Source organism: Hyperoodon ampullatus (genome assembly GCF_949752795.1).
Source record: "Hyperoodon ampullatus genome assembly, chromosome: 9".
NCBI classification, from domain to species: domain Eukaryota; kingdom Metazoa; phylum Chordata; class Mammalia; order Artiodactyla; family Ziphiidae; genus Hyperoodon; species Hyperoodon ampullatus.
Genome location: NC_136922.1, coordinates 7,342,070 through 7,356,918, shown reverse-complemented (window position 1 = coordinate 7,356,918; position 14,849 = coordinate 7,342,070). Strand labels below are relative to the sequence as shown.

Sequence of the window (14,849 nt, the reverse complement as noted above, 5' to 3'; positions counted from 1 at the left end):
TTGTTTTGAGTTTATTGTCCAATAACAATTTATCAGCTTTTGGATTCAGCCTACTACTTCACAGGGGTCCTTTCATTTATTGTTTAATTAACTAAGCTTTTTGTCAAATGAGGCAGATATTAAAAGATAAAAGAAGTTTTGTAAAATTCCATCATCTTTCATTTGTATACTATCAATGACCTGGAGACTTTGACAACTTTATTAATTAAAATTCAGCACTGAAAGAAGGCAAAAAATCACAAAGTAAATAACTGAAAGAGCTTATAATCTTATGCAACCCTAGTCTCTACACTGAATACACTTGTTTCCCAATACAACTCACACTGACATTTTTATGTTTATAAACCACTGTCATGCATATGTAAATGTAAATGTAAAACTCAACTTTGGGCTGGAAAATTGGCCAATATTAGCTATGTATCCAAATAGTAAAAATCTTTATGGAGTTTTAATCTTTTAATTGTTTTTTCTTTTGAGTTTTAGGTAATTAGTCACAGGCTTAAATGGGGTGAGGTACAGTTTAGTAGTAGAAAGTCTTTACTGAACATAGCAAGGAATTACTAGCAGTCACAAATAATTGACTTTTCTGCCATGCATTTAACTATCAATGAATTTATTTTTGAGCATTCATAGCTTTATAAAGCAATTTAAAATATTTCCATGGTTATCTTGATAACTCATAGGAGTTTTTTAGAAACTCTAAAAAGAAAACTTGAAGTGGAGCCAGACAGCTGCCTATTCAGTAAAATGATATTCAGGCTTTTTGAAGCTTGTGTTTTATTGAGTGCACCTTAGTCTTATCCTACTTCTTTATTTCAGAATATTATCTTTCTAGATCTAAAAACATAAACAAAAATGATAATCCAGTATTTATCAGGATTACTTAAAAAAATAAGGTCTGATAACTTAGAGGTTTGCACTAACAAAACCAAAACATCCACGTGACTGAATTAGTGCTTTTTTGCCAAAAAATCCACCTCTGGCACAGCAACCCACAATTAGGAGGGATCTCACAAATATAGAGCTTCTCCTTGAGGAGTGAATGGTTTGTGCCCCATATCAAGCACCCCAACCCTTGGGACTTGCACAGGAGACATGAGGCCCCATAATGTCTGGTTTTGAAAACAAAGGGGCTTATGTCCAGGAGACCCAAAAGGCTGCTGGGAAGTGAGATTCTGCTATTAAAGGTCTTTTACATACAGACAACTCGCCTTGGGACTCAGCACAAAAGTAGCAGTTTGAAAACCTCCTAGTCTATATGTGAAGGAAATTCATTTGCTAATCTTAAAGCATCTGCTGGAGGGGTAATGGCCTTTTAGGACTCTCTCTGGGGATGGAGGTGTTGTGGGTGACATTTTTTGTGTTCTCCCCTCTACCTGGCTAGTAACACCAGGCACATAGTCACAGCACTTTCCTGCTACTCTGCTAAATCTCTGGCATTCATGACCTGCCCTGTGTTCTCCTGCTGCCTTCTAAAGCTGGAAGTTGCATTACTGTATTCTTCTGATGCATCTCTAAAGTTAACATCTGCAGATGCATCATGACCCTGAGTTCTCCTGCTGCCTCACTAAAGCCAGCAGCTGTGCACAGTCCACACAGGAGATGCACCCTGATCACCTGCCTCTGGTGGCCAGGGGATCTTTCGTTTCTGGGCCCTACAGGACTGAAACAATCAGAGAGTCAGTTCTTGGAAGGCTACCACATCCAGGGCATTGAACAGACAGCAGAATGAAACACAACCCCAGTCTTTCTGTGAAAAAAGGCCTATTTTCTTGAGCTTCAACCTGAGGGGGAAACTTAAGGTTTGCCACACACCTAGAAGCTATGGAAGTGCTCTCAGGGAATGTAGGACAAGGAATGCCATCATTGTATTCTCCTCCCTTGGCCTCACTACAGCTCACTGGTGCCTTCCAGAAAGGAGTTTATACACTCGTCTGGAGCCCTGAGTTTTGCAACTGTCATCCAGGGGACACCTCCACATCACCTGATCTGGAAGACAGCAGGGCTTACATTTGTGGTCCCACAGAGCCGTATATATTTGCATACTATAAAAGCTGCTACCTGAGGGTATTCTTTCCAATCAGCCTGAAACTAGGTGCTCTCTGAGATCCCTCCCTATGGAACACTGATGGGGCTTGGTACACCTTCAACATCTGTGGCATACCAAAAATAAATCAGGCTGCTTAGACAACCACAAAGGTTTGAGAGACAAGCAAGAGTTACTGCAAGGTTGAACAACAAGGTACATCTCCTACATAAGACCACTCCTTTGAGACTGAGAGAGGTAGCTCTTTCATCTAATACATAGAAACAAATACAGAGAGTCAAGCAAAATGAGGAAATAAGAATATGTTCCAAACAAAGAACAAAATAAAACCTCAGAAAAAATCTGAATTAAATGAAGACAAGTAATTTATCTGATAAACAGTTCAAAGTACTAGTCATAAGGATTTTCATTGAATTTGGGAGAAGACTGGATGAACACAGTGAGAACTTGAACAAATACACAAAAGATAAGAAAGTACCAAACAGAAGTCTCAGAATTGAAGAATACAAAAACGGAACTGAAAAATACACTAGAGGGGTTCAACAGCAGACTAGAAGAAACAGAAGAATCGGTAATCTGGAAGACAGGGCAGTGGAAATTCACACAAACAGGGCAGCAAAAGAAAAAAAGAACTTAAAAAAGTTAAGATAGTTTACAGGACCTATAGGACAACATAAAGAGAAACAGCATTTGCCTTATAGGGGTCCCAGAAGGAGAAGAGAGAGAAAAAAGACAGAAGATTTATTTGAAGAAATAATGGCTGAAAACGTCCCTAACCTGGGAAAGGAAACAGAATCCAGATCCAGGAATCCCAGAAAGTTCCAAATAAGAAGAACCCAAAGAGATCCACACCAAGACACATCATAATTACACTGTCACAATTTAAAGATTGAGAAAGAATATTAAAAAGAGCAAGAGAAAAAAAACAACTTGTTACATATAAGGGAACCCCCATTAGACTATCAGCAGAATTTTCAGCAGAAACTTGGCAGGACAGAGGGAATAGCATGATATATCCAAGGTGCTGAAAGGAAAAACTTCCAACCAAAAATACTCTACCCCACAAGGTTATCATCCTGAATTGAAGGAGACATAAAGTTTTCCAGGCAAGAAGAAGCTAAAGGAGTTCATAACCAGTAAACTGGCCTTACATGAAAAGTTAAAGGGACTTTTTTAAGCTGAAAAGAAGTAGTACCAATTAGTAACAAGAAAACATATGATAATAAAAATCTCACTGGTAAAGGTAATTATATAGTAAAGGTAGTGAATTAATCACTTATGAAGCTAGTGTGAAGGTTAAAAGACAAAAGTAGTAAAAAATAACTATAACTATAATTAGTTAAGGGATAAACTAAAAAGATGTAAAATGTGAAATCAAAAACATAAAAGATGGTCAGGGAGCAAAAGTATACAGTTCTAGAATGCATTCAAATTTAACTTGTTTTCAACTTAGAGTAGATTATTATGTATATAAGCTGTTATATGTGAGCTTCATGGTAACCACAAAGCAAAAATCTATAGTAGATACAGAAAAGATGAGAAAAAAAATCTAAGCATAACACTAAAGAAAGTCATCAAAACACAAGGGAAGAGAGTAAGAGAAGATGAAAGGAGCAGAGAAGAACTACAAAACAGCCACAAAAAAGAATTAGCAAATTTGTACATATCTATTAAACATTGCTTTAAATGTAAAGGGAATAAATTCTACAATCAAAAGACAGAGTGGCTGAATGGATTAAAAAACAAGGCCCATCTACATGCTTCTTACAAGAGACTCACTTCAGACGTAAGGACATACATAGACTAAATGTTAAGGGATGAAAAAAGATGTTTTATGCAAACAAAACCAAAAGAAAGATGGGGTAGCTATACTTATATCAGACATAATAGACTTTAAAATGAATAATGTAAAAAAAAAAAACCCAAAGATGGTCATTACATAATGATAAAGGGGTTAAACCAACAAGAAGATATAACATTTGTAAATATTTGCACCCAAAATAAGAGTACCTCAATATATAAAGCAAATATTAACAGATCTAAAGGGAGAAAATGACAGCAGTATAATAATAGCAGGGGACTTTAGTACCCCACTAAGATCAATGAATAGATCATCCAGACAGAAAATTAACAGAACATCAGTCTTAAATAACATAGTAGACCAGAAAATTTTAACAGATGTATACAGAACATTCCATCCAAAAGCAGCAGAATATACATTCTTCTCAAGTACACATGGAATATTTTCCATGGTTAGATCATATGTTAGGTCATAAAACAAGTCTCAATGAATTTAAGAAGACTGAAGTCAATTCAAGCATCTTTTCTGATTATAATAGTATAAAACTAGAAATCAATTACAAGAAAAAAAAGGAAAGAAACCCCACAAATATGTGGAGATTAAACAACATGCTACTGAACAACCAATGGGTCAATGAAGAAATTAAAAGAGAAATCAAAAAATACCTTGGGACACATGAAAATGGAAATACAAGAAATACAACACACCAAAATCTATGGGATAGAGCAAAAACAGTTGTAAGAGGGAATCATAGTGATACAGGCCTACCTCGAGAAACAAGAAAATATCAAATAAACCATCTAACTTTACATTTAAATGGACTAGAAAAAGAAGAATAACTGAAGCCCAAATTAGTAGAAGGGAGGAAATAATAAAGATCAGTGTGGAAATAAATTAAACAGAGACTAAAAGACAACAGAAAAGATTAGTGAAACTAAGATCTGGTTCTTTGAAAAGATAAACAAATTTTTTTTGATGAACCAAAGAGAAAAAGAGAGAGGGTTCAAATAAGTAAAATCAGAAACGAAAAAGGAGACTTTACAGAAATACAAGGAATCACAGAAATACAGGAATTATAAAAGACTAATATGAACAATTAAACACCAACAAATTTGAGAACCCAGAAGAAGTGGATAAGTTTCTAGAAGCATACGATCTGCCAAGATTCAATGATGAGGAAATAGAAAATCTGAATAGACCAATTACTAATAAAGAGATTGAATCAGTAATTGAAAATGTCCCAACAAACAAAAGTCTAGGACCAGATGGCTTCTCTGGTGAATTCTACCAAACATTCAAAAAAGGTTTAATACCTATCCTTCTTAAAACTCTTGCAAAAAATTGAAGAGGAGGGAATGCTTCCAAACTCATTTTATGAGGCCAGCATTACCCTGATACCAAAGCCAGTAAAGGACACCAAACACACACACCAATTACAGGCCAATATTCCAGATAAGCATAGGTGCAAAGATCCTCAACAAAATATTAGCAAACAGAATTCAACAATACACTAAAAAGAGCGTACACCATGATCAAGTGGGATTTACTCTATGAATGTAAAAATGGTTCAACATCTGCAAATTAATCAACATAATATACCACATTAACAAAATGAAGGAGAAAAATCACAGTTGTCTCAAATAAATGGAGAAAAAGCATTTGACAAAATTCAACTTTCATTCACAATAAAAACTCAACAAAGGGGGTATAGAGGGAACATGCTTCAACATGATAAGGACACTATATGACAAACCCACAGGTAACCTCATATTCAATGGTGAAAAGCTGAAAGCTTTTCCTCTAAGATTAGGAACAAGACAAGGATGCCCACTCTTGCCACTTCTATTCAACATAATATTGGAAGTCCTAGCCGGTGCAATTAGGAGAGAAAAAGAAATACAAGACATCCAAATTGGAAAGGAAGAAGTAATACTGTCACTATTTGTGGACAACATGATTATATATATAGAAATTCATAAGACTTCACAAAAAAACTGTTAAAACTTATAAACTCAGTAAATTTTCAGGGTACAAAATCAATTTCTATTAATCAAAACCATTTTTGATATTCCAGATAGGAATCATGGATTAGGGCAAAGGATAAAGGGCCAAATGAATGCCAGTGAGTTTGTGCATTATATAAACGTTACCTAGTATCTTTCTCTTATATCACATTGACTAAACTTGAGTTGCATAGCCACTCATACTTGTAAAGAAATTTGGAGGACCAAGACAGCAAGGAAGGATCCCCACTTCTATCATCAATGAAAGCAGAGACTGCGGCTTTGGAAGACTCCATACACATTACCTCACTGGATCACTAGATAAACTCAGTGAAGTATGTATTCAGCACCTACATTGGTGCTATGATTTTTAAGTGTTAGAATATTACTGTTTCCCATTATTTTCTGTTCTTACAAAAACCAGCATCAGGAAGAATGCCTTAAATATTAAACTTTTAGTTGTGCATGGCCCAAGGCCAAAGACAGAAGCAGGAGAGACTAATTTACCACAGGAACCATGGAGGAGCTTCTCTTTGTTTTGCTTTGAAAAGCAGATATGAGAGGAGCTGAGTAAGACATGATAACTAAATGTAATGTGCTATCCTGGATGGGATCCTGGAACAGAAAAAGGACATTAGGTGAAAACTAAGGAAGTCTAAAAAAGTGGACTTTACTTAATACTAATATATAAATATTGGTCTATTAATTGTAACCAATGTACCATATTAATATAAGATGTTAGCAAGAGAGGAAACTGGGTATAGGGTATATGGAAGCTCCCTGTACTACCTTCTTAATTTTTCTGTAAATCTAAAACTCTTCTAACAGTAAAGTTTATTTAAAAGGAAAAAAAGAGTAAATACCTAGGAATAAATTTAACCAAAGAGGTGAAAGACCTGTACACTGAAAACTATATACTGAAAGAAACTGAAGAAGAAACATGGAAATGAAAAGACATTCTGTGCTTATGCATTGGAAGAATTAATACAGTTAAAATGTCCATATTACCCAAAGCAATATACAGATTCAATGCAGTCCCTATCAAAATTCCAATGACGTCTTTCACGGAAATTGAACAAACAATTCCAAAATTTGTATGGAACCACAAAAGACCCTGAATAGCCAAGCAATCTTGAGAAAGATGAATAAGGCTGGGATATCATGCGCCCTGATTTCAAACTATATTACAAAGCTGTAGTAATCAAAAGTGTATGGTATTGGCATAAAAACAGACACATAGGTAAATATAACAGAACACAGAGCCCAGAAATAAACTCAAGCATACACGGTCAATCATTTACAACAAAGAAGCTAAGAATATACAGTGGGGAAAGGACAGCCTCCTCAATAAATGGTGTTGGAAAAACTGGACAGCCCAATGCAAAAAAAAAAAAAAAAAAAAAAAGAATCCAGACTATTATTTTATAGCATACACAAAAATGTACTCCAAATGGATTAAAGATTTAAAAGTAAGACCAGAAACAAAAAACTCTTAGAAGACAACACAGGAAATAAGTTCCTTGACATCAGTCTTGGCGATGATTTTTTGGGTCTGCCTCCAAAAGCAAAGGCAACAAAAGCAAAAATCAACAAATGGAACTATATCAAAGTAAAAAGCTGCTGCACAGCAAAGGAACCCACCAACAAAATAAAAAGGCAACCTTCTGAATGGGAGAATATATTTACAAAACATATTATATATACAATAAGGGGTATTACCCACAATATATAAAGGCCTCATACAACTCAATAGCAAAATTACAAATAATTCGACTAAAAAATGGGCAGAAGATATGAATAAACATTTTCCAAAGAGTCATACAAATGGCCAAGGGGCACATGAAAAGATACTCCACATCACTCATCTTCAGGGAAATGCAAATCAAAATCACAATGAGATGGCTCACCTTAGACCATACCTGTCAGAATGGCTACCAACAAAAAGACAAGAAATAAGTGTTGGCGAGAACGTGAAGAAAAGGGAACCCTTGTGCACTGTTGGTGGGAATGTAAATTGCTGCAGCAACTATAGAAAACAGTGGGGAGGTTCCTCAAAAAATTGAAAATAGAATTACCATATGATTCAGTAATTCCACTTCTAGGTATTTATCCAAAGAGAATGAAAACCCTAACTCAAAAGATATATGAACACCCAAGTTCATTGAAGCATTATTTAAAGTAGCCAAGATATGGAAACAACCTAAGCTGCCGTCAGTGGATGAATGGATAAAGAAGATATGGTATGCATATACAAAGGAATATTATTCACCCACAAAAAATAATGAAATCTTGATATTTGCAACCACATGGATGGTCCTTGAGGGCATTATGCTAAGTGAAATAAGTCAGACAAAGACAAAAACTGTATGATCTAATTTATATATGGCATCTTAAAAAAAAAAAAAAGTCCAAGCCTTAGATACAGAGCACAGATTGGTGGTTCCAGAAGCAGGGAGTGGGGGGTGGGCAAAACTGGTGAAGGGGTCAAAAGATATAAACTTCTGGGTATAAAATAAATATGTTATGGGGATATACTATATAGCATGGTGACTAAATTAATAATGCTGTATTTGAAAGTTGCTAAGAAAGCAAATCTTAAAGTTCTCATCACAAGAAAAATAATTTTTGGAACTTTCTACAATGACATATGGTAACAACCTGTTGCAGTAACCATTCTGCAGTGCATACAAATATCACAACATTACATTGTACATCTAAAACTAATACAATGTTATATGTCAATTATACCTCAGTAAAAATGTAAACAAAAGAGAAGAGAATCTATCTCATTTTTAAATGGAAACAATATTTAACACATTTAAAGCAGTCATCAAATTTCATATCTATTCAAATATAGACAATATTTCCATTTTTCTGAAGCTCAGCACCTTTTCTTAAAATTACAAGCAACTGATATCTTTTGTCAAATTATGGAGTATTTATTCCTGATTTTGTAAAAGATTACATGCTAAAATTTCTTCTTGATAAAGTAGAATCTTTTCAACAATGATTTCCTTTGTATATTAGCAAGCAAAACAAGTTTTGTCTATTTATATACATAACCTTGCCTTTCCTTATGACCCTTATTGATCTTAAAGATTTTCTGGAAAAAAAAAATACAATAATGTTATGAAATGTGAATTTGTCAAACAATTGGGATTTTTTTCAAGAAAAATTCAACTCAAACAAAAATAATTTGCATGAACTTTTTATTCATTTGAAAAGGTATATGGCATAAAATAAGAATTATAAAAATTATGAAACACAATATCTAATAGGAGTCACAGTTCTTTTTTTTTTTTTTTTTTTTTGCGGTACGCAGGCCTCTTACTGTTGTGGCCTCTCCCGTTGCGGAGCACAGGCTCCAGACGCGCAGGCTCAGCGGCCATGGTTCACAGGCCCAGCCGCTCCGTGGCATGTGGGATCTTCTCGGACCGGGGTACGAACCCGTGTCCCCTGTATCGGCAGGCAGACCCTCAACCACTGCACCACCAGGGAAGCTCGAGTCACAGTTCTTTTAACATGCAAGATTTATCTAGCACAAATGTAACTAATTAATAACACCTGAAGTACATTCTCCCATAGTAGTGATGACCATCTGGTTGGCCTTGCACTAGATGAATAGGGAAGGCAAATCTGTAAAGCATTGTTTCCCAAATGTTATCACCACCACAAGAAGGGATGGAACTTGGATGGGAGAAGAGATCTCTTATTTCACACACCTTTAAATTGACTGTGATTCTTAATTGGACAGTAAGACAAGACTGAGAGGATTCTTCTAATGTGTCACTCAGAAAATTTTAAATATGAAATAAATGAAAGTATATATTTGTATATATTTAAATTAACATATATTCATATGTATGTCAACCCTGTTACAAAATTCTATATTTTGATGTTAAGACTAAACTACTTTGGAAGAAATTTAGTAACCTATTCAGTGCAATACTCAGAGAAGTCATAATAAGATCAAAGAGGCACTTTAAGTGATAAGAAATTTGGAACAGGATCTCAAGCAGGTTCACTGTCAAATCTCTTAAGAAAATTACTATGAATTTATGATTAAAATATATACATTTTATCAATTGGTTTTGCTCAAGGTACTTTTCCAATGATACTTTGTCTATTATACAGTTCAGTTTTGGAGTTTTTTTGGTATTAATTTAGAAATCGTGGCATTTCGTTATGCTTGTTGATATATCTCTTTAAAACAGTATTCAAATTAAGTGAATTCTATCTCTCTAATTATTTTCTTGGGAAGAATAAAATAGGAATTATAAGACTTTCAGATCATTAGCTTATCTAATCATGCTGTATTCTGCATGTTATAAATTAAGGTATTATTCTATAAGAATCTATTTTGAGATTAAGAGCATTTAAAATTTTGGCTCTGCAGAAGTTTAAAAAGCCCATCATAATTTCTAGTCACTTTGTAAATAGCAGTCACTGTCCTACATGGTATTGAAGTTTGGTTTTAAAAGATTGTATTACTTAATTTCCTCTGTAAAAGGTAAATTGTAATTGTCTTTTCAAACACAGACTTGATGAATTATCTCCTGACACACTTGCTTTTAATATTTTCATATTTTCGTTTAAGTTTCAGTTAAAAGAAGTTCGATAAGTTTCGATGTAATAGACAGAGTAAGTTTAGATACCTCATCTATGAGACCACTCCATCTTCCTATATGCTGAGAGAAATACAGAAAACTGGGGAGAAATTGTACTGTTCCTTAATGCCTTTCTTTTTTATTTGATTAGGTAATTCATAGTTCTCAACTTGGGAGAAGAGGTGTTAGCAGACTGCAAGATTTGTTAGTAATTAAAAAAAAAAAAAAGATACTTCAAAGGTCTGTTTTTCCTTTCTTCCCAACTTAACTGGATAGCCATGGGTTTTTGAGGGGAATGCCTAACTCAGAAGCTAAGGAAATAAGTAGAAGCTCACACACTCTAAGTTCTAAATACGGCCCCTTCAGTGCTTATGATGACCTTGGGGAAAGCACTTGGTGATTTAAGAAAGAAAGAGAAAAAGATAGCCATTTGAATGATAAGTGTCCGTCATACTGCTGTTTGACATTCAAGATAGAGTTTCAAAGACATCCTGCTATATAAGGCTTGAGAGTATACTATTTCTCAAATGAATGAAAATATGCCCAGTGACACTGAGGTTTACGCAGAGACAGAGATGAAAGAAGTAATAAAAATATAAATGACCCTGACTGGCAGGATGATCTTCCTGATCCATTTCTTATTCCATCTGTCCAATTAGTATGTGTTACGTGACTGACCAAAATCATCCATCTACAAGTCATTTGAACTATATACATTAAAGCTCATTCACACATTTGGCAAACCGTACCCTCAGAGGACCTTAAGCCTTTCATGTTTGTGAAAATTTGAAATCACACTCGTTTCCCTAAGCTTCTGAAGAGAACATCTGCATACAACAGCAATCAAAATATTGCAATATTTCCAACTATTGTTTTAGGTCCTTTTCAATTAATTAGGAGACTTTGCCAACCTCAGGAACTCCTCACGGAAATAGAAGAAACACCAGTAGAACAATGTATGGAGAGACCAGTTTTGAGGCTAAGGCCCAAAATGTATTAGAAAAAAATTCAGTAATTAAACCTGCATAGCTCTTTCTGCTGATGAGGATTAGCACTTAAGGGGTGTTCCTCAACAAAGCCAAATGACTACTAAGATCAAAGATCTTAGGCTTTGAGTTCTTCACCATCTCCTAATACATGTGCATGCAAACACAGAAGAAACTTCAGAAAGGGCAGAATATACTTCAAGCATTTTCATAAACAAATGCAATAGAGGTTTTTGTCTATTAACCAATAATTTAAAATAGCTGTCATCCAAAAAGCTGTCCACTAGATATTTTTAAAGCTAATCAATACTCAATAATATTTTACTATCTTTAGTAATTTTTGAATCTGGATAAGAAAAAAAGACTTCAAATAACATTATCCTCAGAGTGTTTATCAACTTTCTTACCATCAAATGTTAAGTAAACTCTTGCTTGGGGTTGAGATGATCCTTTTACACAGGTAGAACAAACAAATACTCCAACCAGGACCCAAATTGCCTGGAATGCCATTTCTTCAGGTTTGCAAGTTAATATCCAAGGGAAAATACCTTGAAGATAAAGATAACAAGTTCGTTATATTTCACTTCACATTTTAGGAGCACCCCCCCCACACACACACACACACACACGAAACCAGCAATCTAGACCGAGCACTCTATTCACAAAGACACAGCTGAACTTTTACAGTCATACAAACAGTAGGAGGTGCTGTGACTGTTTCTTAGATGTGAAAATTTGGATTTGATTTTACTTGTGTCTGGAAGTCTTTGTTAAAAGTGAAATTATTTCATCTTCCAGCAAAATAATGCTAATATTAAACAAGGCAGGGCCTCCCTGGTGGCGCAGTGGTTGAGAGTCCGCCTGCCGATGCAGGGGATACGGGTTCGTGCCCCGGTCTGGGAGGATCCCATATGCCGCGGAGCGGCTGGGCCCGTGAGCCATGGCTGCTGAGCCTGCGCATCCGGAGCCTGTGCTCCGCAACGGGAGAGGCCACAACAGTGAGAGGCCCGCATACCACAAAAAAAAAAAAAAACAAGGCAGCCAGGAAAAAGTTACTGATTCCCAAAGGAAAAGCCGATATTTAAACTTGTTCTTCTCTTTAAAAAACACATTACATTGAAAAGACTTGAGAATGGTGCAAATAGGTATTAGTGGATGAAAACTTCTCTTTCTACCATAAATATAGTAGCAGTAGGAAAATCCCACATGAACATTCACTTCCACACATTCATTAGCTCTTTTGGAGTAACCATCTCTGAAATGATATTTCTACACAGAGATCTACTAGTGTTCAATCCTTGATCACTGGAATTAGTTATCTGCCAGTTTATATAGATGACCATATAGCTGTTAAATGATGTAGATGAGGTAACCATGGATTTGTGCCAAATTCAAACCAATGACTTAGTGGTGAGCAATCCAGTGAACCATATATCCCTCAATGCATATTTAAAATAAATCGACTAGAAAGCGGGCTGTCAAAATGTCAAAAGATAAATCAGAGAGACAGGTATTACTGTTTGAAACTATAGCTATAAAATTGAGGGCTTCCCTGGTGGCGCAGTGGTTGGGAGTCCGCCTGCCGATGCAGGGGACACGGGTTCGTGCCCCGATCCCGGAAGATCCCACATGCCGCGGAGCGGCTGGGCCCGCGAGCCATGGCCGCGGAGCCTGTGTGTCCGGAGCCTGTGCTCTGCAACGGGAGAGGCCACAGCAGTGAGAGGCCCGCGTACAGCAAAAAAAAAAAAAAAAAAAAAAAAAAAAAAAAAAAATTGATACATGCTATTAACCAATGTCTGAATAACAAAGATCAGGTAATGTGTAACTTCATATCTATAGGAGCTCTAGTGGCCACAATATGCAAAATAAACTCAGGACCATAAAAGAAACCCCATCATTTTGAATCTACCACAATTACACAATAAGATGACATGACAGAGTTTAATCTAGAAATTTATTTTTACAGGTTACAACAATACTGATCTTCAATATTATGTGGCTTTTAAAATTAAAATTTTACCACTAATTTTATTCAATAAAGTAATGCCACTAAAATTTGAAAAGTAACAGAAGCAATAGAAAAGCTTCAGTAATACAGAAGCAAAGGAACAGTTAAACCGAACATGGCATTGTAAACAAAAATTATAAGTTGATTTCCTAGGTGGTACATATGTTATAAGAGGCAGAAACAAAATTGTATGCTTCTTTTACCACACAGATGGAGGAAACCCTAGAGATGTTTGTGTTGGTAATTTTCAAAAGAAACACTTTCTTCCTGCTTCCACAACCTCTTCACCTTGTCATCCCTAAATTAACTTAGAAGAAAATTGATTTTATAGGGTGACTTTCCCTTAGTAATTTACTCCCTGGTTTTGTTGACTTTATGTATAAAGTCCCCCCCCCCGTCCACAAAGCTATAAATATGCCTAAACTTTGTCTCTTTATTAAGCAGGCTGATAATAATCACGCATTTCTACATATTGCTATTAACAATATCTTATCTGATATGCCTCCACGAGAGCTACATATGCCACAAATTGCAAAGAATAATATTGGAGATGAAATGACAGGTCAAGTGGAGTGAGTATACAGAGCAATGTGATTTCAAGCCAACCTAGAGTTGAGAAGGGACTGAAAGCCAAGTGTCTCATACACGCCCCCGCCCCTCATATTTTACGACTTCTTCCCTTTAACTCAAACACTTAAGACATGCTGCTTGTTGTTTTCACTTGTACTGATTGAACACTAATAACACGTAAGAAAAGGACTCTTTTGTAAAATCCTTTCGAGTAATTTTGCCTTAGAAGGCAGGGAAATACTCAGCGTTAAACTCTCCGCAGGTGTCACAACCTAAAGAAACAATTCCAGCCGGGCTCTCAGCAAGGGAAACACTTCCATGACAAACTGCATGCGCTCTTAAGAAAATATCCAGACCTGAGCACACCGATATGTGAAAAGTCTATACACAGACCCAAAAGTTATATTTTTCTAAATCTGTAATGCTGAAAACAACGAATCCAGCTTACCGATGTGGGACGAGATCAGCACGGAAAAGTCGTCAGTTTGCTACAGCTTTGGATCCGCGTGTTTGTAGTCCTTTTCCCCAAAGACCGTAATTTCTAGGGCGTCCCAGCGGTGAAATTCTTTCTTCCCGGTCCTCTGAGTTTCTTTGTAAAGGAATCCTCAGCGTTGCAGTGGCGCGGCACCGGGAGCCCTGCTCTGCGTCGCTCAATCAAGCACTACGGAGTGAATGGAAAGTGGCCGGCGCATGGGGCGAGCGCTCTGGTGTCCGATTACAGCGACGCGGCGCGCGGCTCTGGCTGCCCCGGCGCGCCGCCCAGCCGGCTCGCTTCACCCGCCCAGCACACTCGGCCGCATCTCCACCCGCCGCGAGGCCCCACCCAG

At 36.4% G+C, this 14,849-nt stretch overlaps 1 protein-coding gene across 1 annotated transcript in view; it reads right to left on the bottom strand.

The window, feature by feature from the left end:
- SEMA3C (semaphorin 3C) overlaps positions 1–14,598 on the bottom strand; it is a gene marked incomplete at its 3' end in the record, with an annotated part of 189,154 nt that extends 174,556 nt beyond the window's left edge. Inside the window, exons 1-2 of the mRNA XM_079710851.1 lie at positions 14,471–14,598; positions 11,852–11,992 (exon numbers count right to left, since the gene is read on the bottom strand). Of these exons, the coding sequence (XP_079566977.1) occupies positions 11,852–11,954 (103 nt within the window). The 5' untranslated portion in view covers positions 11,955–11,992; positions 14,471–14,598. The remainder of the gene's footprint in view (positions 1–11,851; positions 11,993–14,470) is intronic.
- Between the last annotated feature and the right edge of the window lie 251 nt (positions 14,599–14,849).